General features: G+C 36.6%; 1 protein-coding gene across 32 annotated transcripts in view; it reads right to left on the reverse strand.

Moving 5' to 3' along the window:
* Positions 1-24,530, reverse strand: part of TTN (titin) — a 239,931-nt gene that overhangs the window by 81,953 nt on the left and 133,448 nt on the right. For 31 of the 32 annotated variants that reach the window (XM_088058544.1, XM_088058541.1, XM_088058539.1 and 28 more), the window contains 38 exons: positions 23,858-23,962; positions 23,260-23,337; positions 22,826-22,879; positions 22,429-22,512; positions 18,541-18,591; positions 17,511-17,906; positions 17,010-17,285; positions 16,504-16,779; positions 16,211-16,350; positions 15,624-15,750; positions 15,274-15,537; positions 14,899-15,165; positions 14,507-14,770; positions 13,830-13,969; positions 13,579-13,705; positions 13,200-13,466; positions 12,842-13,108; positions 12,113-12,379; positions 11,887-12,026; positions 10,826-10,952; positions 9,920-10,062; positions 7,837-7,960; positions 6,714-6,980; positions 6,472-6,569; positions 6,176-6,344; positions 5,811-6,077; positions 5,401-5,667; positions 5,031-5,309; positions 4,532-4,940; positions 4,304-4,428; positions 3,942-4,208; positions 3,057-3,326; positions 2,559-2,861; positions 2,134-2,436; positions 1,597-1,784; positions 1,400-1,514; positions 540-824; positions 103-254 (listed from right to left, as the gene is read on the reverse strand). In XM_088058544.1, coding sequence (XP_087914670.1) covers positions 103-254; positions 540-824; positions 1,400-1,514; positions 1,597-1,784; positions 2,134-2,436; positions 2,559-2,861; positions 3,057-3,326; positions 3,942-4,208; positions 4,304-4,428; positions 4,532-4,940; positions 5,031-5,309; positions 5,401-5,667; positions 5,811-6,077; positions 6,176-6,344; positions 6,472-6,569; positions 6,714-6,980; positions 7,837-7,960; positions 9,920-10,062; positions 10,826-10,952; positions 11,887-12,026; positions 12,113-12,379; positions 12,842-13,108; positions 13,200-13,466; positions 13,579-13,705; positions 13,830-13,969; positions 14,507-14,770; positions 14,899-15,165; positions 15,274-15,537; positions 15,624-15,750; positions 16,211-16,350; positions 16,504-16,779; positions 17,010-17,285; positions 17,511-17,906; positions 18,541-18,591; positions 22,429-22,512; positions 22,826-22,879; positions 23,260-23,337; positions 23,858-23,962 — 7,748 coding nt within the window. The remainder of the gene's footprint in view (positions 1-102; positions 255-539; positions 825-1,399; positions 1,515-1,596; positions 1,785-2,133; positions 2,437-2,558; positions 2,862-3,056; positions 3,327-3,941; positions 4,209-4,303; positions 4,429-4,531; positions 4,941-5,030; positions 5,310-5,400; positions 5,668-5,810; positions 6,078-6,175; positions 6,345-6,471; positions 6,570-6,713; positions 6,981-7,836; positions 7,961-9,919; positions 10,063-10,825; positions 10,953-11,886; positions 12,027-12,112; positions 12,380-12,841; positions 13,109-13,199; positions 13,467-13,578; positions 13,706-13,829; positions 13,970-14,506; positions 14,771-14,898; positions 15,166-15,273; positions 15,538-15,623; positions 15,751-16,210; positions 16,351-16,503; positions 16,780-17,009; positions 17,286-17,510; positions 17,907-18,540; positions 18,592-22,428; positions 22,513-22,825; positions 22,880-23,259; positions 23,338-23,857; positions 23,963-24,530) is intronic. The other variant, XM_088058532.1, reaches the window with a different exon arrangement.

The raw sequence follows: 24,530 nt of genomic DNA on the forward strand, positions 1-24,530 counted from the left end.
ACGAATTTTTAAAATTTATTTCCAAAGAGCGATTACAAAAATCAGTAGCACAAGTGAAAATAATACAGCAATAGAAACTTAAATGAGAAAGAATGAACTTACTTTGCTCCACGTTTTCCGGCTTACTTCACGTTTTTCAATTATATAGCCGGTAACTGGGCTTCCACCATCATCTTCTGGAGGTTCCCATGCGAGCTGCACTGTACTCTTGAGTACTTCTAAAACATTGAGCTCTCTTGGTGCACTTGGACAAGCTAGAAGTCACAGAAATTGCATTATTTTGTAACTGGTGTTTGATAGATGATCTCTATGTAATGTATTTACCAGAAGATTTAGTCTTATTAAGTCATTCCTCTTTAAACAGCAAAATTACATTTTGAAAACTAGAAAAGAGGTTTTTTTGAGGAGGGATTTCTAGTTTTTAGCTATATTTTAATTAACTTGGTTGGATATTGTAAGATTATACATTATTAACCTAATTAGATTTTAGCAAGACAAATATGGAATGTTATTGCTAAAACATATACATGTTCACTTACCAATGACATTAACATTAATTTCTCCTGAAACAGATGACACAGGGTTTTCTAATGTTAAGTAATAAATTCCCTTGTCTGGGCGCTCACTCGGAGTAATTACAAGTTCTGCAAAGGAGGCAGTGGTCTTCATTTTCACACGGTCACCCTCTTCTAAGACTTGGTCACCAAAAGACCATGTGGCTGTTGGCACGGGGTACCCAGTGATGGGAACACGGATCTTGATTGGCTCTGGTACAATAACTTCCAGTCCATCCTTAAATGCACTCAGGTCCATTGTAGGTCCAACTGGAAAAAATGGAATGTGGGTTCAATAAATTATTTTGAGTTCTTATGAACACAGCTAATGATAATTGCATTGAGAGGCTGATTCTGACTACATCTCAGCCTGCAGGTCTAGCTTGCTGCATCTCAGCCTGTCTAGACCTAGATTTGTCTTATGACTCCCTACCTCTCCTGGCTAAATGTTTCCTGTTTTTTCAAAAATATGTGAAATAGTAAGGGAGATTAGTATTACAAAGTATGACATCCAATTTAGCTTTTAATGTAAAAACTTTGCATTCTTTAATATTTTTTTTAGGTATCTTCTCTGCCTGTCTTTCTTTCTGTTACCTCTTACTTTCCACAGAGGTAGGTCAGGAGACAAAAGGTCTTGCCTTGCTCCTCTGGCAACCTAACAGGCCTCTATCTCATAGTACAGATAATTATCTGCAGAATTCATAATGGAGGAAAAATAGCTCATGATCTCAAATGTCTAAGGTGTGCCAGTTATCTGGTGAAAAATATACATATTACCCACAAGATGCACTTTAATTGTGTGCCTTATGTGATTAATGGTTTTTGAGAAATAGAATGTGGCTTACCAAAAGTATCATCTGCAGTTAATGGCCCAATAGCCTCTGCTGGATCAGACACACCAGCTGCATTTTCTGCTGAGACTCTGTAGTAATAACTGGATCCTTGTTTCAATCCAGTTACCTAAAATGTACAAACAATCATTTACTACCTCATATCACAGATGATCTACGCATTTCACCTGTTGATGAAGGGAACATTTTACCTTAAAAGTAAGAGCAGGTACTAGTTTTGGGTTACAACGAATCCACTTGTCTGTTCCTTCCTCTTGCCTTTCAATAATATAGCCTAAGATTGGACTTCCTCCATCTTCGAGAGGGGGTTCCCATGTGAGCTGAACTGATGACTTAGTTTGATCTGAATGCTCAAGGTTAATGGGAGGACTTGGTCTCTCTGAAAAAAGTTTGAGACAAACAGATTCATGTAACTGATAAAGGAGCGTGGTTCTGCAAATTAACTGCTTCTATCTTATGGTACGGTTTTTAAAGCCTTTGCACAACTTTTTCTAAACTCATTTTTTAAACTGAGGTTGTATCCTAACTTCAGAGAAAAAATATTTGCAGTTCTTACTAGACCAAGTGGTAGCAAGGTACTCCTGCTATGTTTGAAGGAGAAAAATAGGGAAAATATACTGTACACAGTATTTGCAGCACACACATTCGTGAACTTTCCTGCACACATAGCATCCAAAATGCTCCTGTCTCATAATGCAATCATAATTATACATACTTTGCATACTCACCGATTGGGTCCATGATTTTTACTGCACGTGTAGCAGGACTTGGTTTGCCAACTCCAACCATGTTTTGAGCTCTTACTCTGAAGAAATATTCTTCATTTTCCACAACATCAGTCAGGACAGCTGTCAGTTCGTCAGGTCCTGTGGTCATAGCTGGCTCCCATCTGATGGTAGCCCTGTTACGCAGTTCAATAACATAGCCAGTAATCGGGGATCCTCCATCATCCTCGGGTGGTTCCCAGCTAAGTGTGGCTCCAAACCTGTTCACATCAGTAACTTCTACATTTTGAGGAGGACCAGGAACATCTGCATTTTATTTTAGGAGGAAAAAGGAAAAAGAAGGTATGTAGGTTTTACCTATTGTTAGAATTTGTACTGCTTTTTTTACACAGCCATCAAACACTGAGTTTCTCATAACTTCAGCTCACCAAATTTGCTCTTAGCTTCCACAGGTGTGTCTGTTTCCACTGGCTCACCAGTGCCCACTCTGTTGCGTGCACTAACACGGAAGAGGTACTCAACTCCTCCTTTCTGAAGTCCAGTAACAGTGTATTCACAGTTTTCAGCACGATCTGTGACCACGATCCAGGTCTTACGCTTGATATCACGTCTTTCAACAACGTAGCCTATGATTTTACTTCCACCATCACTTTCTGGTTCTTGCCATGCGAGACCAACTTCACCGTCATAAATTTCAGTGACTTCCAAGTTTCTAACTGGACCTGGAACATCTGTTAAAGACATAACGATACTTCAGGGCATTGCACCTGTTTTTTCCCCTCTGGCTTGAGAAGAGGAGTCTGAGGGGAGACCTCAATATAATCTACATCTTTCCCATGAGGGGAAGCAGAGGGCTTCCCCCTCAAAAAAGGCTTTTTACTCTGTGAAATAGTGGTAAGCAAGGTTTTAAAAATATGAGTACTTACCAATGACTTCGACATTGATGAATGCTTCTGCCTGGCCATGCTTGTTTCGAAGCACAACCTTGTACCTTCCTTTATCTGATTTCTTTGCTTCATAAATTTTGAAGGTAGTGCAGTCAGTTGTTGTATCAACAGTTGTTGTGGGAAGACTTTCCCCTGCTTTCAACCATTCAGCTTCTGCTCTTGGGTAGGCATCATATGGGACAGTCATAGTTAAAGGTTTCCCAACATCAACCACAAGGTTTTGATCACCAGTCTTGATTTTAGGTGCAGCTAAGAAAGATGAATGTGAAAAGTCAGTACTAGCACACACATATATAAAAAATAGATGTATTTTTGCAATCAGCAAAGAAGCTAACACAGAAAAGTAAAAGGAGCTGCTGTGTAAACACTAAGAAAATCCTGCATGTACTTGTTGGACAGCTCCAGAGAAAGAAATACAGGCTGGTTGGTACGTACTATGTCCTGCTATAAAATCAGCAAAGAAGGAGTTGCTTTTTGAGAACTAATTTAATTATTCTGTAAAATAGAAAAATTAGGAATTATATGTATAATATGACTTAAATGAATAGGCCAAATAATTTCCTTTTTTTTTTTTAGTGACTTAATTAAAAGCTTAAATCTTAAATCTTAAGTATACACATTGAAAAGTGACATGTTTTCCTCAACAGCTGGATCAGCATGGTATAACAAAAAATGTTTGTTGTTTAAATTCATATTCATACAGTTTTACAGACTTGTTAAACAAACATCAAATAGTTTAACACTTTTCTCAGGCTGATTGTGTATTCATTTTAGTTCAACTCTTTGAAAGAGCAAAATTCAATTTAGTTAAATTAAATTCACTAATTAAGATTTTATGAAAGAAGCACATAGCAAGCAACTTACCAGCTAATTCAAGCTTAGCTCTAGCTTCCTTATCTTTGGCGATAAATCTGTATTCCCCTTGGTCACGGGGCTTTATGTCACACACCTGCAGCCTGTGGACCTTTCCTTCACTCATCATCTGATGTTTGTCACCTTGGATGATAATCATGTTGTTTCTCAACCACTTGACCTCCACACCATCTTTGTTCAATTCAGCCATGAAGATGACATCTGCACCAGGAGCTTCATAAATATCTTGTGGTGGTCGAATAATCTCAACAGGGATTTCTGAAATAAATGTTAATTTATTTGGTGTTATTTGTTTATTGTTTCTACTATTATTAAATAATGTAGAAACAAATCCCATCCAATTTTACACATACCTTCAACAAAAAGTCTTGCCCTAGATCTCCTGTCATCCACTCCACAGGAATATTCACACTCATCATCTAATCTACAGTCTTTTATGATTAATCTGCGCAGATTTCCGTCTTTTTCGAACTGGTATCTTTATAGGGGAGAAAAATAAGCAGTATTTTAGTTTCCAGACAAAGCAATAAAGTAAAACAAGCATGTTTAGCACATTCAGAAGCACAATAAAATGTACATACTTTTTGCCTTCTTTGATTTCTCTTCCATTTCTGTACCATTTTACACTGACTTTCTCTTTGGAAAGCTGGCATGTAAAGACAGCATCATCAAATTCAGTGACAGTCTGGTCCTGAAGATGTTCAGTGAAATCTGCTGGTGCTTCAGTGATGAGAAGCTCTGCAACTGATTTGTCTTGTCCAGCAGTAACAGTGTATTCACCTTCATCTACAAACCCACAGTCTTTAATGATCAATGAGTGCTTGAATTTATCAATTTTGTACAAAATGCGCCTGTCAAATGTGATCTCTTCTCCATTCTTTGTCCATTTGAGAGTTGCATTAAGGCGATTAACTTTGCACCAGAATGTGACGGTTTTCTTTTCCATGGTCTCAATGTCTTCAAGGGGCTCAACAATTCTGAGATCCTCCTCTGATATGACAAAAAGGCAAACATTTTTAGATCCTCATATGAAATTGAATGTAAATAATGAAAAAATTCAGTGTAGTGCAAGTTACTTACCTAAAACTTTCAAGGCAGCAGAGCTTTTAACGTGTTCACCTCTCTGGTTTGTCAGTGAGATGGTGTAGGTAGCTTGATCTTTCAACTCTGCATCTCTGATTCTGAGAGTGTAGACTACACCCTTCTGAACAATAATGTACTTTGCACTATCAAATATTGCTTCATCATCTTTGAACCACTTCTCTTTGGCACCTTCTTTATTGACTTCACAGTTGAAGATAATTTCTTGACACTCATTTACTTCTTGGTCCTTAAGAGGAGTTATAATCTTGAGTTTTTCTGAAATTGAGAAAACAGAAGAAATAGGACATCATGTATTATAAAGAATGCAACAAAACAAGCCCATACACATTGATAAAATAAAGCTTACCAATCACTTCTAGATGTGCTGTAGCTTTAGCTTCACCAACCATGACAGTATACATTCCTCTATCCCCTAGAACAGAGTCTTTAACCACAAGAGTTCTCTTTTTGCCGTCTGAAATGATGTCGTACTTATCACCAGGCTCCAGAACTATGCCATCCCTCAGCCACTGCACTGTAATGGCTTCTTTGGATACTGAACAGACAAATTCAGCTTTTTCTCCTTCAAGCACCTCAAGGTTTTGTGGTCTGGTAAGAAATTCTGCTGCAAGTTCTGAAAGAAAACATTTTTTTAGATATGTATTATTTTTTACTTGTGAATAGAGTAAACCAGGTTGTGTATTATTACTGATTTTTTAATGTTTTTAATTTAATTTTTTTTTCCAGGCTACAAGCTAACCAAAGTAGCACTCTTACCATGAACAGTAAGTTTCCCTGTTGTACTAGAGCTTGGGAGCTTGCAAGTATATTTGGCAGCATCTTCAGGATGAGCATTACGTATAACAAGAATTCTCTTTCTGCCATCAGAAATGTGTTCAAATCTACCACCATCAGGCACCTCTTCATCTCCTTTAAGCCAAGTAACTTCAGCATTTGGCTTTGAAACTTCACAGATCAATTTTACAGTGTCATTTTCATTTACTTCAAGATCAGGAAGATTTTTTGTGAACACAGCTTCTTCCTCTGCAAAAAGAATTTCAAAAGATGATTAAAGCCTGCCAGAAAAAAAACCCCACTCTCACATCATTTACTGTTCACAGATTCTAAAACACCGTGTTTACCTATCACTGTAAGTAGGCCAGAAGTTCGAGCTGTTTTTGCTTCACAGGAATATTCAGCTTCATCATCAAAGACACATTTACTGATGACAAGAATGTGCTCTGCACCTTTAGAAATGATGTCATACTTTTTGCCTTTTCTGATTTCCATGCCATCCTTAAACCACTTCACCTGTTTCAGAACAAATTAACATTGTTATTAACACGCTCACCCTACATTTCAGTGTGTGCTTTTATAGCAATATAACAAAGTTTTCCAGCTGAAGGAGTTATGGAGATTAAAAAGTCTCACTACGGACCTTGATATTTGGACGAGAAATTTCACATTCAAACCGAGCAGATTCTTTTTCTTTAACCTCAAGGTCAGTCAGGGGTTTGAGGAAGTCCACACGAATAGCTGTAGGAGAATAGAAAATTTTTAGTAGAGGGAAGTCTGTGGTAGAGAAGTAAAAAACTGCCAACATTGATACTACTGCCAGTCAGACACTAATACATTGCCTTTACAACACCTAGGCATTTTGTAGAAAATTGAATTACTCACGCTCCACATTGAGAAAACATGATGTCTTAAAATCCTTAGCATCACAAGAATATGTTTTTGCATCATCCAGTGTGCAGCCGCGAATGATGAGTTTTCTGACCCTGCCGTCAGAAATGATATCATACTTCTTTGATTTGTGAATTTCTTCTCCATTTTTGAACCATTTAACTTTTGCATTTTCCCTGGAAACTTCACATTCCAGTACTGCAGTGGCTTCTTCTTCAACAGTCTGGTCCTCAAGTGGTTTAGTAAATTCAACTGGGGGTTCTTAAAGAAACAGATACATTTTTGATAGAGAAGATGTAAATTATAGCCAGTCTTTTGTTTGTACAGAACTGTCCCATGCTGTTTACAAATTTCCCTTGACAGAATAATCAGAAAGACTCTTAGATGTCCCTATTGAAGGTTTCTTAAAACATCTTTTATTTTTGAAACACAGACATTTTTTATTAATTCAGGTAATTTCCTCATTTTCAGTCTACTGTAAGATTAGACTGAATGATATCCTTGTCCATGGGGCTGTTAATTAAAAATCATCACAAAGCCTTGAAACCCAATTTCTTTAGCTGAACCATACCCGTGTAATCTCAGTGACTCTGAAGTTAACTGTGAACTTAAGAGAATGCTTAGGGTTTTTTTCAATTTTTCCTTGAATTACTGGATCAGTGTGTGCAGTTCTTTCACTTAATAACACAGCTTGCAAGCAGTACAAGTGGGTATACAGACAATGTTATGTTGTCCCTTGACTGATGATGACTCTCACAGGTTTCTGGATATTCAAAAGAACAAAAAAAGCCACTGAGAGCCACAAAGGCTGGTATTCCTGGGTCCTCTTGAGGCCAATTGAATGTTCAAATCTGCAGCAAAGCCCTGCAAATCCTAATGAACTGGTTCATCTCCCAGATTTGACCCACTTCCAGCATGTTCTCTTGTTCAGCTCTTCTATAAAATGCAGAGATTTTAAGTAGGTGGCTTTTTTAACCAGGGAAGTTACCAACCAGTTGAATATTGTTTACATGATCCCACTCATTCGATAAATAGTGTCTATTAGCTTCCTATTCCAGGATGAATCATGAATGGGCCATTAATGCCAATTATGTTTTAACTAAAATGACTGACTTACCTTTCACAAAAAGATTTGCTTGAGTTCTGAAATCTTTTGCTGTCAGTGATACCTCTCCTGCATCTGTTAACTTGACGTCTCTAAGAACAAGTGTGTGAACTCTCCCTTCAGCACGGGTCACAACCTTACAAAACACATAAAAAGCCCTTTGTGAACATCTACAACAAGTATTTAAGACCTATTTAATGAAATAGCATGCTATTTATGATTTCTGGAGTTTGGCTGTCCACTTTCATGTGAAATTTTGACAACTTCCTTTTGTATATACTAGATTTAGCTCAATCCTCAAGCCTTTGAGAATTTTGGGGCTGACTTGAGATGATGTCTGCTTTGAACATTTATTAATAAATACAAAAAATAAGCAAATTTATGGGAAAAGTTGGCATTACTGCTGGCTACATGAAAAGTAAAAATTTTTGCAGCTATGAAGAGGTTTGGCACCCCCCACATACACTTCTCTGGAAATTCCAATTTGATTTTCTATTATTAAAATTTGGTAAAAAAATCTGCCTAAAAGATCAGTTTCTGTGATGACCTATTGTAGAAACTACTTTGCAATCACAGCAAACAAAAAAGTCAGTACAATGAATTAAGGTTATAAATATTCAGCTGAATGCTGCCACATAGGTAATAAAACCATTTGAATTAGAAACAGCTAAAACGAAACACTTGTACAATTAGACTAATTCTTAAAGAAAGTTGTAAATGTGTTTCAAGAGGCTATTTTAAATGCTAGAAAGTGATGCATTAAGTATATGTTTACTCGCAATTTCATCTTGATAAAGTTTCAACTGTTCAAATGACAGTTTTGACTGTATATGTAAACTATATGAAGTCTGACTTTAATTTTTTCACCTAATTAAAATAATAGCTCAGACGGAAAAGACCAAAATAATGTTCCATTATACAGAATACTAAACATATATTTTTCTTGCCAGGCAATCATAACTATCAATCCACTGCACTGATCAATAGCTTTTCACATTTTTATTCTGAAACTCAGAATTATCTTGATTTATTTCACGACTCATCTGCAGAGTTTCAACTTTGTTTATCTACTTACACTACAACTACATTTCACTACTTACTACATTTGTTTATGTTTAAATACTGTAACAGGGACCCTTATGATTATGATCAGTTTTGACTTTCCTATTTCTACATTCTATTTCTTTCATTAAATAGTTTATATTTATGCAAATTTCTTAAAGCTCAGAAAGATCTAGCAAAATCTAGAAAATCTAGAAAAAAATACGTTACAAATCGTATTTAAAAGAAATAGCTCTGTACCACAGTAGTATTAGCAGCACTACTACAGGTTCTGAAACTTCACTAGCTCATGAAGTGCCTTGAAAGTTTACTTTGTCTTAGTTTTCCAACATTTATTTGAATTTGCATTACTATTTTAGGCCTAGCATGTGAAAAAGAAGTCTCACAACCAATAATAACTATCTCCATTCCTTAATGTATTAATTTATCTTTCTTTCTTTATTTCCCCTACCATTAACTTTAAACATTAAATTGATTGCATTCCAGGCTGCTCAGATCTCAGAGTTAAGAGGCAGCACTTGATTAAGGGTTAAAAATAGCTAGTGAGAAGTGCTTGACAAGCGAATCTGCCCAGAGAGTTATCTGGAGAGCCAGAACAAATGCCTGAAATGGAATTTGAATCCTCTTAATCCCCTTATATGTTGAATTGGACTGCAACTCAGCATTCAAGAGAAAAAAAGCCTTTTACCTTTCAAAATCCTCTCACTGCAGCCACAGGTAACCTGAGCAAATATTATTCAGTACCCTTGTGGCTAAGTCTCCAACAGAATCAGGTACAAAATCACTGTTGTATTGATCGATATTTTGGAACCTTAGTTTCCCTTCATATAATAAATAATTGTAGTTTCTCAGAACACTGGAATTTCTGGGAAAAACTGCTGTATGTGATTTAGCATTTGACACAGCAGTACTACAATACTGTACCCCAGTACTTCAATTGGCAGAGAACAAATAAGAAATGAAGAAGGGGAAGAGACTTGAAAGAGAAGAAGGAGGAGGAAACAGGAGAAAAAGTAAAGTTTAGTTTCTTTACCTGATCACTGGGCTCCAGTTTCTTTCCTTTCAGGAACCATTCTACTGGGATTCCCTCATAAGAGAGTTCACAATCGAAGGTTGCTGATTCTCCAGCTGTTACTGTTACATCCTTGAGAGGTCTCAGCAAGCCAATTACTCGAGCTTGGTAAGGAGAAGACATAATTTTTAGATTAGTCACTTCTACCCAAGAGAGAGCTGCTGCCCTTATGTACTAATCTCCATGGTGGCTTCCCTCAGGAGAGCCAGACATCGCAATGCTGCTCTTTACATTCCCTAAATAGAAGAGGCCACCCTGGGATCTTAGGGGAGGGCTGGTCACCTACAATTTCCTATTTGCAGAGTGTGTTTCTTTAAATTGAACAAGGTCAGCAGGAAAGTTGCTCTGCATCTGTCCCCTTGCCAAGCCTTGCACGCCTGTTGCTAGATAAGGCATGTGTTTCCAAAATAGCGAGGGCTAGGATTGGAGTGGGAAACAAGTGGTCTTCAACCGTGTAGTCTGTCCCTGTCCATCAAGCTCTTAACCCTATCCCCAGATATCACTGTTATCCTATCCTCTCCAGTTAACGTGACACTTTGATGCAGCAGAGCCTTTGCTTGAAATATTTGATTTCATAACAGCATATATGATGCCAGACCATCAAGCAGCCTTCAAGGCCATCTCCTTAATCTTACTTCTCCTATATGAATAAATTATATATAAGATTAAAAAACATCTAGGACATTCCTTAACCAAAAAAAAAAAAAAATTAGGAACAAACTGAGTAACTAATCCCTGAGTTGCTGTTCTGGAAAGGATTGCTATGGGTTCCATACAGTATAGAGATTTTCCACCCACTCCAAAGAGGCAGTGAGTACCATGTTTTCACTTAATTATTCGATTAATTTCAGTTCAAAAGACACTTACGTTTCACTCGCAGGTGAGCACCAGACTTGGCATTTGCTGCTTGGAAATCTACTCCACCAGCTTGATCTAAGCGTACATTGTACAATGTAAGGAAGTGCTTTGTTCCTTCCTCCTTGATTTCACATTCCTGCAAAAACAGAATTGATATAATTTTTTCAGTATCTTCTTCATACTACTTGCTGGAAGAGCCCCTAGTTCTAATGGCATGCATCTGTTTTCTTCTATTCCATTCACAACTCTTAGCCCTACGTGAAATATACATTATAAACATTCATTCACAGGCCTTTCCTTTAATTTCTTAATACAGTCAGCTTCCTCTTGGAAACTAAGGGCAAGAGGCAACACACTTCTGTGCTGACTGAGTTGCTGATACATTAATATATATGTACACCAGACAGAGGCATAGTTCCCCCAAGGGAACTAGAAATTGCTAAGTTTGTGCTGTGACCTTTCCTTGAGAAGACCTTTCTTTCTTTTATCCAGACAGTGATTTTCATGTAATTTCTGATCTTTGTGTATTATTCACATTTGTGCCATTACATAGAAGCCAAATTATTGCCAATTGTGATTGTGTTGTTTCATTATTTTCCAGACCCTTCCAGCAAGGAGTTTAGAATATTTGATTAAGCTCTACACCATTTTACACCTATTTTAGCTGTCACAGAAATGAAAAAGAGTTTGAAAACATGATCTTCATTTATTTAAATCAAATATAACTCAAAACCCACAGAAAAAAGCATGGAATCTGAAGTCTGCATTTTTAAATGTCATTATGTTTAAGTGAATTCCACAAGGTCTTTGTGCTTTGGATACATGATTGCTAGGTATTGTTAGCAATGCAGAATGTACCATTTTATGTACAAATAATTTATTATTTAGCTATTTCAGATTACATTTGTTCTACATTTAAGACATTATTAATCTTAAAACGCCCTATTTTTAATACAGTGACTCCTCCTGAAAGCAAAAAGAGATCAAATTTAGTTTCTGCAGTCACTCTCTCCCATCTCCCTGCAAAGTGTTGAGAAACACAAAAAAAATATCATTAAATATTTGCTTACAGCTGATTCAGTCAGAGGTTCTCCTTTTAGCTTCCAATTGCCATGGACACCTTCCTCAGAGATTTCAATATCGAAACGGGCAGTCTCTGTCTCAATCACCTCCACACTGTATAGTGGTCGTATAATCTCAATATCCCGGTCTGGAGAAGAAAAAGGTGATTGGCTTCCTCAGTCTCTAGCAGATCCCAAAAGATCTCTACAGAACAACCCATTAAAATAATCATACCTTCAATATCAAGTTTAGCGGAGGTTTGATCAGTACCACAGTCACAAGTGTACTGTCCAATGTCTTTCTTCAAAGCTTTCTTGAGAATAAGGATTCTCTTTTTACCATCAGCCTTAATAACAACATTCTTTGATGCAGTAATTGGATTGCCATCCTTCATCCATTTCACTGGGGCATCTGCTTTGCTGATTTCACACTGTAAGATTACTTCATCTTTCTCCACAGCAGTGTAATCCTGCAGCTTCCCAGTGAAATAAGGGTCTCCCTCTGCAAGCAAAAGTTAAGATATATTTTAGTCTGAAGTTTTAGTCTTCCAGAAAAAAACAACTAGTTTCTACCACAAAATATATTTCCTGTTTATATCCTGCAAGAAGGATTACATTTAGTCCTTTTTCAAGTTCTGCTACAAAAAAGAAAACAATGAACACCTAAGAAACAATTTAAGGCATTACTAATATTACTGATGATATTGTTTTGATGCTCTAGGAGTTTTAGAGCACTGTTTTAAGTATATACTTACTAACTTTGCAACTATGCATGAAATTTAAAAATTATTGAAATCATCCTTTGTGAATAGGTAAATGGAAACCCAAAGAAGAAAAACAAACTGTTAGATTTCAAAATCATAGTTTAAATTTAGGCAAACCCCAAGACTTTCTGATTGCTAATTTTTATTAATAAAACTCTTCTGATAACATACATCAGGTAAATTCTTTTGGGTATTCTTACCAAGAACAGTGAGTTTGGCTTCCGAGGATTTGCCCATAGCTTCCACTTTTATCTGAGAAGTATCATCAATAGTAAGATCTTTGATTGTGAGTGTATGGAATTTGCCATCATCTGTCATTGAAACCACTTTGCTGGTGTGTAATCGTTGGTCATTCTTGAACCAGACCACAGTGATATTTTCATGGGAGAGTTCCACAGTGAACTCTGCAGTTTCTCGCTCCTTCTTTGTTACATCCTTGAGAGGAGTGATGAATTTCAGGCGGATACCTATAGCAATGTAACATGTCACAACGTTAGCAATATAAACCATGCAACTATATGATGCAAAACTTTCCTAGAAAGACAAAGTCTAACAAACCTTCAATAATTAGCTTGGCACTTGTTCTTTTATCCTCAGCTTCAAATGTGTATTTTACTTCATCCTCAAAGGCAACAGATTTAATAATCAGAGCATGCTTTGTTCCGTCTGAAATGATTTCAAATCTTTCATCAGGAATGATCTCTTCTGTTCCTTTCAACCAGCGGAAAGTCTTGGGTTCTCTGGATACCTCACATTCAAACTTAGCTTCATCCTTCTCAAAGACCTTCACATCACTTAGTGGAGTGATAAAGATAAGAGGCAGTTCTGAAATCAAAGAAGAGCTCTTTCAGATCAGTTCACACTGGGCTTTCTGACACTAGATTTTTTCTCATGCCCTGAAATACACGTGGAAATGTTGGCCTAGTGCAGACTGTACCTTTCACTTTCAGATTAGCAGCACTTTTAGCATTGGCAGCTTGGAAAGACACTTCTCCAGTCATATCAAGTTTGCAGTTATGAAGGACAAGAATATGCTTCTTCCCATCTTCAATGATTTCACAGTCCTGGTGATAAAGAAACACACCCCACCCCAAATATTAATATTCTATAAAACCACTAAGGAAACGCTATTCTTTATTATGTTTTTCTACAGGAAATTATGGTCTAAAAACAAAGAATAATCCTTACAGGTGAAGGTGTTAGGGTTTCTCCCTTTAGCTTCCATACAGGATGGACATCAGGCTCAGAAATTTCAATTTCAAAGCGTGCTGTTTCACCAACAAATACTTCCACTCCATACAGTGGGCGCTCCACTTTAATTAAGCGAGCTAAAAAGGAAAAAAAAAATCAGAAGTTTGCATCTGTTTACTCATAAAAGGTATACCATACAAATATAATACTGGAAAGCATCTTAAGTCTCTCCCTTTTCCTTCTTTTGGGCATTCAAATGCTATGACTAGTAAGTGTTTATCTAACATCTTCCTAAAAAGCAGCAAGTTGGCAGTCTATAACCTCCTTCCATAATATGTTTGAAAATTTAGTTATTTTTGGTAAAAATATTTTTTTCTAATGATTAGCCCAGATATCTGTTACAGTGAACTAAACTGATTTTTTTTCCTGATGGCAACTGGACAGAGAGAGCAACTGGTCATCACTATCTTTATAACAGCTATTTATATATCATCAAATATACTGTCTCTTGTAATCCCTGTTAATAACTTTAAATCTAGATATTTCAGCCATTCATCATAACAGCATGCTTTCTAGAGGTACATTTTCGGTCTTGCTCTCTAGAGAGTGTCTGTCTGTGACACTGGTTTACAAAGGTTTTGTTACTTTCCCTTAGTGAAGACATGATTACTTACACTCAATGCTGATATTGGCACTTGTCTTGTCGGTTCCACAGTCACACTCATAAACACCTTTATCACTCTGTGCAGCCTTCTTGATCTTCAGGATACGGCGCAAGCCATCCGTTTTTATGGAAATTCTGTTGGAAGCTATTAGTTCTTCACCGTCTTTGTACCATTTTACTGGCACATCTTTGCTAAGTTCACACTCCAGAGTAATATCATCTTTCTCTACAGCACTGTAGTCTTGTAATTTCACAGTGAAATATGGATCGGCCTCTACAAACACCATAGTGGATAAGATATATTAGTTATATAAATATACTCAAACGTCACTATTTTCTCACTTTCTACTTATAAAAATAGCTAATATTAATTCTATAGCAGGTTTTGAATTATTTAATTACCTAAGACTTTCAGGTTGGCTTGTGTGTTCAAGTCCTTGACTACGGCCTTTATTTCTGAGATATCATCAAGTGTTACTTCTCTCATTTCTAGTTTATGAACTTTGCCTTCTGAAGTAATTAAAACTGTTCTGCTTGTGTGAAGTCTCTTGTCATTTTTGAACCATTTCACAGGCATGTCTTCATGAGAAAGCTCAAACTGAAAGTGAGCTGTTTCCCCCTCTTTCACTGTTTGATCCTGTAGAGGTGATATGAACTTCAGCCTCACACCTGTAATGTAGACACAAAAATGCAGTCAGAAAAAAGGCTAATGTTGTCCTGAAAGATATAGTCTTTATGATTTTATTAAATTTCTTTTGTTCATGAGAAAATACTTGCCTTCTACAAACAGTCTTGCTGTGCTCTTCTTGCCATCAACTTCAGCAGTGTATTCTCCCTCATCATCAAACTGAGAATCATTGATAACAAGAATGTGCTTCTTCCCGTCTGCAATGATGTCAAATTTTTCTCCAATTTTGAGTATATCAGTGCCCTTAGACCATATAACATTGGCCTCTCTGGTAAGGACGCATTCAAACCTTGCTTGGCGCTTTTCAGGAACAGTGACATCTTTCAGGGGCACAGCAAAGTCCAGTTCAATTTCTGGAAGCAAAAGATAAGACATTATTTGTAACGTGCTGCATGTGAACTCTGTCTAAGCTGGTGTCTCCCTCTGTGGGGCACTGTACCTTTTACTGTCAGGATAGCTGTAGTGACAGCGTTAAGGGCCTGGTAAAGGACTTCTCCAGCTTGCTCTAACTTGACTTTGTGTAAGGTCAGGAAGCGCTTTCCTCCTTCAGCTTTGATTTCACATGTCTGGAGAGATGACAGACTTTGTTAAATACAAATACCAGTGTAATGCAAATGCCTTGCTGCTAGATGTTTTTAGTAACGGATTTTCATAAACATTGCATATGCAGTGAACAGTCAGGTAGGAAGAATGAAATTGCTTTTCAAGGCAAGTTAACACTTTTACTTTATAATTAAAATATGGAGTACATTTCTTCAGCATTCCATACTTCTTTAGAATGTCAGAACCATTCCTACAATATATGTAGGGTATTTCTATTACTGTTTGAATTATGTGCTGTAACACCTTAAGAAAGTGAAGGCCTTCAAAACTTAGCTTTAATAAAATATAATCCTTACTTAAAGAATCAGTATTTTTAGTCATATATTCTGGACTGAGTAGCAATGACACAACATAAAGATTGAAGGAACCTGTTCACAGTATTTAATTTAAATCAATCTTGTTGTAAAATTTAAGGATGCTTACAGGTGAAGGTCTCAGGATTTCTCCTTTCAGCTTCCATTCACCAGGAATATCATCTTCAGATATTTCTGTATCGAAGTTTGCTGTTTCTTTCTCGTAAACTGTAACATCCTCTAATGGCTTCAGAAGCTGAACTTCACGTTCTACAATACACACATGAACACGAATATGATTAGATCAAGTTTTGATAGAGCTTTATAATAATTCAGGTCACCTTTTTTGTTTTTTTTATTTAGAAGTTTTTCAACATTGGCCTACAAGCTGAATAAATATAATCCAAATAAAAGCTTCCTTACCACCAAGTGTCAGTTTAGCTGGATATCTGCGACCTTCAACTTCCACTGCATATTCTCCAATATCAGCAGGACCAGCATTTTTGATTTTCAGGAAAATTTTATTTCCTTCTTTAAGGATTTCAGTCTTGTCAGTCGGCTCAGCAGGGATTTCCTCATCTCCTTTAAACCATTTAATGTTTGGTGTATCCTTGACAATGTCGCAGCTGAAAGTAGCTGTTCCTTTTGGTTTAACATGCTGGTCTCTTATGGGTTTTACTAACCAGTCCCTTATAACTTCTGCATGACAAAAAGTTACACAAGAAAACAGCTTAGCAGACTTTTATTACAAATAGATGTGTCATAAAAAAGATTAAGAACTAAAAGACTTCATATTACAAGCTTTTAATAGCTGTAAAAATCTTATCTGTTCACTTATATTGTAAGACAATGAGAAAAGGATTTTGTAGTTTTTGCAGCAGCCCAAATATCCTAGAGAGAGAAAAAAAGAACATGATTTTGGTGCTTACCTACTACCCTAACACAAGATGAGCATGATAGTTCAGAGTCCTCCACAGTAACAGTGTAAGTGCCAGCATCAGCATCATCTGAATCAGAGACTGTGAGCGAATGTGACAAACCAATAACACCCAGAGCAAATTTCCCAGGCTTGGCTTTGATGATTTTACCATCCTTTCTCCAGACCACATTTCTTTCTTTGTTAAGCTCACATGTTAAGTACAGTGGCTGGGTTTTAATCACAGTCACTTCTTCTTCCAGGGTTTTCACAAACCGCACTGGGAGTTCTGTGGGAAACAGAAGATTTTGATTGATATATAGAACACATGATATTATATAATATTATCTATTATAGTATAATAGATGATAGTATAATAATATATATAATATATAATATGTGTAGTGATCAAGGGAAACAAAAGGATGCATCTACCAACTACTGCAAAATTATGAAGCACCAGTTCTAGTTGGAAGAGTAGCTAGCCTATTGATAAATTTGAAACAGGAAATACCTTCAACAATAAGTTTGGCTGTAGAGGTCTTCTCTTTGTTGCCCAGCCGTAATACACAAGTATATTCACCAGCATCAGACAGCTGGACATCAATAATATGCAGCTTCCTATCTTTGCCATCAGCAATAAACTTGTGTTTTGGGCTCTCTCGGATGTTACTTCCATCTTTCATCCAGCTGGTAATTGCAGTGGATGGTGAAATAAGGACTTCAAAGATTGCAGAAGACCCAACAGACTCAGCTTCTTTTAGCACTATATCTTTCATCTCCTTGACAAACTTCAGTGGTACAGCTTTGAGCTGGTAAGTAAATGGAGGCTCTTCAGGAGGTTTTTCACCACCACTGCCTGGCCTGAGTTTCCTTCTTTCTGCATCTGCTGGTGAAGGTGTCTTCTTGGCTGTAATTCAAATTCAGAAATTAATAAACTAATCCTGATTAATTGCTTTGCATTGTGGGCTGTAATGATTTTGGTTGGGAGAGATTTGTCTTCTAAGTAGCTACTAAGGGGCTGTTTGGGGCAATGTTTTGAAAGCAGTCTTGATAATATAGAAATGTTTTTGTGATTGCTGAGAGGTGCTTGCAGAGCCAAGGCCTTTTCTGCTTCTCATACAGCCCCACCGCTATGAACGCCGGGAGTTCACAATAAATTGGGAAGAGATACAGCCAGGAAAGCTGATCCCAACTGAGCAAAGTGATATCCTACACCATATGGTGTTATGGTCAGTACATAAAGCAGGGGAAAGAAGAAGGAAGGGGGGGTGTGTGGAGGTGGGGGCATTCAGAGTTAGGACATTTGCCCTTCAAGGGATGGAGCCCTGCTGTCCTGCATATGGGTGAACATATCTCTGCTCATGGGAAGTGGTGAATGAATTCCCTATCTTGCTTTGCTCTGCTTTTGTTCAACCCCTGAGTTTTCTCACTTTTATGCTTCTTATACTTTCTTCCCTCCCACCATAGAGGAGTGAGTGAGTTGCTGTGTGGGGCCTGAATGCCAGCTGGAGTTAAACCACTACAAGGTTGTAATATCCTACCTTTGATTGGACTGATACCCTTCGGAGATTCTTCTTTTGGTGGCTTGGGCTCTGAAGTAGAACAGCAAGATTATCAGGAATGTAGTTAAATAAACATACAATAAAACTAAGACAAGCATTTCTTTTACTTATTAGATTTTTTTTCTTCTTTCAGTTATCTACATGTAAAAGGGGAGGAAAGGATACAAACATATCTCTATTTTTATAGAACTTATACTCTACATATCTCACTAGTAAGTTCAATATCCTGAAGTGTGGGAATTCCATATTCAGCAGTAGAGCCTAACAGGCAGCTTAAAACAAAAAGCTCCTATTTCCTTAATGTTTTGTCCTGCCAATTAATTTGTAAAATTTTGTCATTATTTGACATTTTATTTAAGATTAGGCCTTTGATCAATACCCACCTGTCAGCCAAAACAGTTTAAGTGCCAATTAAAATTAGATGAGGTTGTTTATTTTTTTTAAAACATACACACTTTTGCCAATGAACACCACAAAAATATAAACTGTGTAAATTAAATTTATGTTTTAAGAAAATGTAGTACTTTTACAAGTGAGGGATGTTCTGTTAATCTAATTTGCGATGAATCATCACAGACTTTTGAAAATATTACCCATGCTATGAGGCCTCTTGTTACCTTTTTGTGAAAGGAAATATAAAAGATACTTTTAATGGGAGAATGAAATGAATGAAATGCAGGACAGATTTTACTGCAGTGGATGGAAAAATGAATACCAGAAAAAAATGTGCGAGTTTTCCTGAGAAGACAATGGCACACAGAACGATAAATGAAGTCTTAGAAAAGTATAAGACTAAGACAATGAACAGTGATCACACAGCTGTATGTACAGACAGGTAAGACAAACATGTGAAGAGTGGCTGAATGCCAATAAAGCCGGCTAACAGACTTGATGGAATTGTGAATGGTGTTACTGAAACACAATGGTAGGGGTGGTGCTCTCCTGAAGCAAATGGTACAAGCACTTCGTGGAAGAATTTGGCATCAGTCTTCCTCACCTCGCTTTGCATGAGACTTTGCTGGAACATCCAGAACTTCATATGACTCTCCAGGTGCATCCAAATTCTTATTTTCACTCGAAAGTCTAGAGACCTGCTCAGTCAGGTGAGCAGGTTCTGATTTCTGGTATTCTTTCTCTCCTTCTGCTTTCTTGGAAGTTATTACCTTACCTATGCTTGAGGAGGAAGTACCTTCTCCATTGGCAAGGATCCCTTTGCTTGATGATAATTTGTCTGTGAGCTTTCCCTTCTCTTTTTTCATGGTACCAGATGTGCTTTTTCCAATGCCATGTTCAGGTGATGTTTTTTCATCTGATATACCTTCTGTATATTGCTTTTCTTCAATGTTATCTTTTCTGCTTTTGTGAGCTAGAGTTTCTTTGTGCTCATCCTGAATGGTATAAACTTCTTGAATTTGTTTTTCGTCTTGACTTTGTGGTGGCTGAATAGCAACTTTCTTTACTGACTCGGATATGACTCCCTTTTCATATTCTCCCATGGAAGCTTCACTTTCCATTCCTCCTGTAATCGCTGTATCAAATTCTTCTTCCACAGGTAGAATTTCAGGGGCATTTGACTGTCTAATTTTGCCTTTTTTTAAGTGGGTGCTGAAGATATTTTTTTCTTCCTTCTCTGGTATAATCTTCTTGCCTGTTTTTTTATCTCTTAGGAGTGTTTTCTCAGCCGACAATTGTCCTAAATCCTCCTCATAATGAACTTCTTTCTCTGTAGGATATTTTTCTCTTGATTTCATTTCTACTACTTCTGACTTAAGAACAGATGGCTTAAAGACTGTGTGAGGTTTTTCTCTGGGAATCTCCTCATCTTCAGTGGGTTGCTCTAGGTCAACATCTTTTCTCAATCCTCCCTGAGCCTCCTCATACAGGTCTAAGGAATGTACTTCTGCTGATGTAAAATCCAGATTCTTATCTTTCTCTTCATCTTGAATATCTTCTATTTTCTTTGCTTCTTTGTTAAGAATCTTATCTATAGGAATTTCAGGTACTGTGCTGCCAGATTGCTTCATCCTCTGAATTTTACTTTGTATGCCATGTCCCTTCACGGATTCTACAAGAGGAACTTCAGATTTCTCTTGAGTAAAGCCTCCTCTCTCATTTTCATTTCTAAGCTGAGCAGTTTCAGTTGTGCCTGCCTCTATGATATCCTGTACAAATGAAGTTTTATCCTTAATGTGAAATTTTTCAGGTTGCAAACTTTGTTTTGATTTTTTCTCTTTTCCTAGAAGATGTTTCTGGTCCCTGGGCTGATACGGCTTTCTGGGCTTAGGTACACAAGTTGATTCAATTTCTTCTTTTTCATGGTCAGGAATCTTTCCTTCATGAAGAACAGTAAACTTTTCAGAAGCCTTCTCTATGGCATCTTCATTATGAACAAGCAATTTAATTTCATCCTCCTTTTCTTCTCCAGAATGTCTTTCCACATGTTCAGATGTTTCAGAAATCATTTTCACTTCCTCATCAGGAAGTGGTAGTTCCCCCTTTGTGGAAAGATTGTGATCCATTTCAACTTCTATTTTCTCACCTGTAAGGGTAGTCTTCCCTGCAACTACAGGTGTTTTTTCTGATTCCTCTTCTTCAGAAGGCACGACAAAATATTTGATAGATACTTTCTTCTGTTCATCTGTCTCTGAATTCAGTATTCCACCAGCTGTTTCCAGTGAGATTTTATACTCAAGTGGCTCTATGGCCGGAACGGTCTCCTTAGGACTTACTTTCTCTTTTACATGCAAGCTTTTTTCAACCAAAATCTTCTTTAACAAAATTGACTCAGGCTTATCTTCTTCCACTGAGGGCATTTTATCTCTATGCTTTAGTACAGATGGTGCATCAGGCTTTTCTGCAGCTACAAAGGTTTCATAGTTAATGGTAATTTAGAGAGTTAAAATCCGTAAGAATAAGAATCAGGAACAATATATTTTTAAGACAAATTTTACAGCTATACCTGAAATAAAATGAACATAGAACATTTTTTCTCTACACAACAGAAACTTACAACATTACCACAGAAGAAAGGTAAGAACACAACACACAAACATAGAACCTAAGTAAACCACATTAGTAGTGTCTCATTAGATCACCAATTAAAATCCAGTGTAGGTTAAAAGTAGCAGAAAATGACAGCTATCTGGTCACTGACATAAAACAGGTTAATTGTGCCGCTGCGAGCTGCATCACCATATCAGTGGCCAAGAGACATTAATGATTTGGCTTCTCAACTGCCCAAGATCTGAGCTCTACTGCAACATGAGGCCCTTTGAATGGTGGGCGAGCAGAATGGACATTGGCTCTGCTGGTGGAGCACAGGCTCCAAGTGTTTCAGAGGAAAAGGAACCATCACAGCTCTTTTATTTCTCACAGCAGGCTTTGTTCCAGGGTCCTAAGCATAGCAGATGAAAGTAGCAAAACTCTAATTCTTCAACATCACTGTCAGTTTTCCTCAGGGTTTCAATGACAAATCAAAAGCAGGAAACCAAACAACACAACAGTTGTTTAGAGATATGTGTAACTTCTCTGTCTACACAGAAAATACAAGATCACAAAGTTCACAAAACATATATCAGGACATGAGGAACATCAAGAAAACAACAGAATATGCAAATTTCATAGTAGGACAACAAATAAAGACACACATATTACCAACCAGACAAAAGAGCACAAATTGGTCTCCATAATATATCAGAGATGTTTTAAATTGGGTGACAGTACCTAGAATAACAAGATCCTTGAATAAGACCTCAAATCTTCCTGTAATGAATGAGTTATTGTACAGTTCGTCCCTCTTTTTATACTGAAGGTATTTAGGTATTTCAGAGAAAAACCTTCTAAATAGCATAGAATACACATAAATACCTGCTTTCTTTCCAACAACTGGAGCTGTCACTGGAGCAGTAACAGTGGGTGCTGGTTCTTCAGCTGGTTTTGGAGATTTTAGGGCTGTATGGGGAAAAAAGTTTTAATACATTACTTCAAGTATAATCTTTAAAATGTTTCATATATGGTAGGAAAGTTCTAGTCTTATTAATTCAAAAGGCCTTTGTGTGGACACTTTTAATACTCAGCTGCACAAGGTGCTGACTCATCTAGACTGTGCTTTTGCCAAGATTGGACCAGATTACCTTTGAAATCACTTTCCAGCCTGGTATTCTATGATTCTATGAACATCCTTTTAGCAAGAAATCCCTGAACAGAAAATACTAGACGCACAAGAAAGGCTTGACTAAAGCATTCATGACTAAAGAATTCTTACCTACTGCAGGTTTAGGTTCAGGCCCAGGAACTGGGACAGACGCTGGCTTAGTTTCTGCCATTTCAAACACAGAAATTACAAGTAGGTTAGTTTACATTTTTTGCGGTCACATTGAGCATTAGAAGTTAGGAGCAACAACACAGAGAGAGCTAAATGAAGACAAAATTTATTGGTTTCTATTTTATTTGGCCAAAAAGCAAGAAATGACCTTGAGATGAATTCTTATAAAGCAGGATTGCAAACAATGGGAAAAAGATGAATTTTTCAAGCATTGAAGAATAAAGACAACAAGAAATCCAGAAGATTGCAAAATGGTTAATGAGGACACAGTAGTCATGACAGACAGTAATGCACGATGTTAATATAGCATGATATCCAGCACTGAATATCGTTTAGTTGCTGTAATAAGGAAAAGGAGCACCACACATCTGTACCTTTTGGTGGTTCAGGCACAGGTTTCTCCTCTTTTTTTATGGCAGGTATCTCAGTTTTCTTCGTAGGAACTTCTGGTACTTTAAAATAGTATTTTTATTTTGTAAGATATATTAAAACACCTTAAATGCCTAAATAGAATACCCTCAAGTATATTTAAAAGCTATCACTGTTTTTACATGTGAACAGCTTCAGATGTTCGTAAGATTTAGGAATATATATTTCTTAGAGTAAGATTTGAATAAATTAGAAACTATAAATGGGTTAAAGGACACATATTTGCAAAAAGTTACCTAAAAGAATGCTTGGATTAACTGTTTTGCTGTAGTTATATTTTTATCAGTATTATATAAAATATTTGTAAAGCTCTTTTCTATACAGAATGAAGATTGAGAAATAATACCAAAATGCAGAATTCAGACCCAAAAGTGAATGTCAAACTTGGTTGCACTTTCAGCTAAGACTTAAATTGCACAATTAGGCCAATGAAAGCTACCTTTTAAGATATTAGTTTAATTCCTGAACTTAAGAAAATACTACTTAATAATGGGATTTTAAAAACTAATAATTTAATAAATAGCTTTTATAGTAATCTAGTACCTTCAGGCTTCTTAATTTTTTCTACTGGTGTAGGTACTGGTTTAACTTCTGGTTTAGGTTCTTTCTCTGGTTTAGGTTCCTCCTCTTCAGGTTTCTTTTTAAGAACTTCAAAAGAAAATACATCTCAGTTTTTAAAGCACAGGCAAACAAAGGAATAAGACAATGAACAAGACAAAGATTAAAAACATCAATCATAAAGAAACAGGAAAATAAAATACATAGCTCAATAGAAATGAAAGATTTGTGTAACTATTCAAGATACTATTCGGAAATTTAAAAGTCTAGTCATCTAAGGAAAAAAGACATTTTTATTAAGAGCAGTCCATCTGAGAGAAAAGATTTTAATGTTACCTGACTATGATAGAGTAAAATTTCTTGTAATATCTTATGTATTTATTATCTCATTTAAATGATGACTTCCTATAAATAATTATGAATTATTAACTAGTTAATAATTTTTAGGGACACAGTGCAGGATTATAGATTAAACTCCCATTGACTTCAGTGAGAGAACAATACTAAAACCCATAAGTATTGTATTTGGAGAGCTCAAATTTCTACAGTATCTGTTTTCCATTTTATTGATTTCACTTGGTTTTGTCCTCTCAGTTCTTCATCTTGGGTATGTAATGACATTGTCATCTGAAAAATGGAATATTATATTTTATTAAAT

Source organism: Pseudopodoces humilis, chromosome 8 (genome assembly GCF_049639895.1).
Source record: "Pseudopodoces humilis isolate 2021_Gansu_Grassland_sample_001 chromosome 8, ASM4963989v1, whole genome shotgun sequence".
In the NCBI taxonomy this organism is placed as follows: Eukaryota; Metazoa; Chordata; class Aves; order Passeriformes; family Paridae; genus Pseudopodoces; species Pseudopodoces humilis.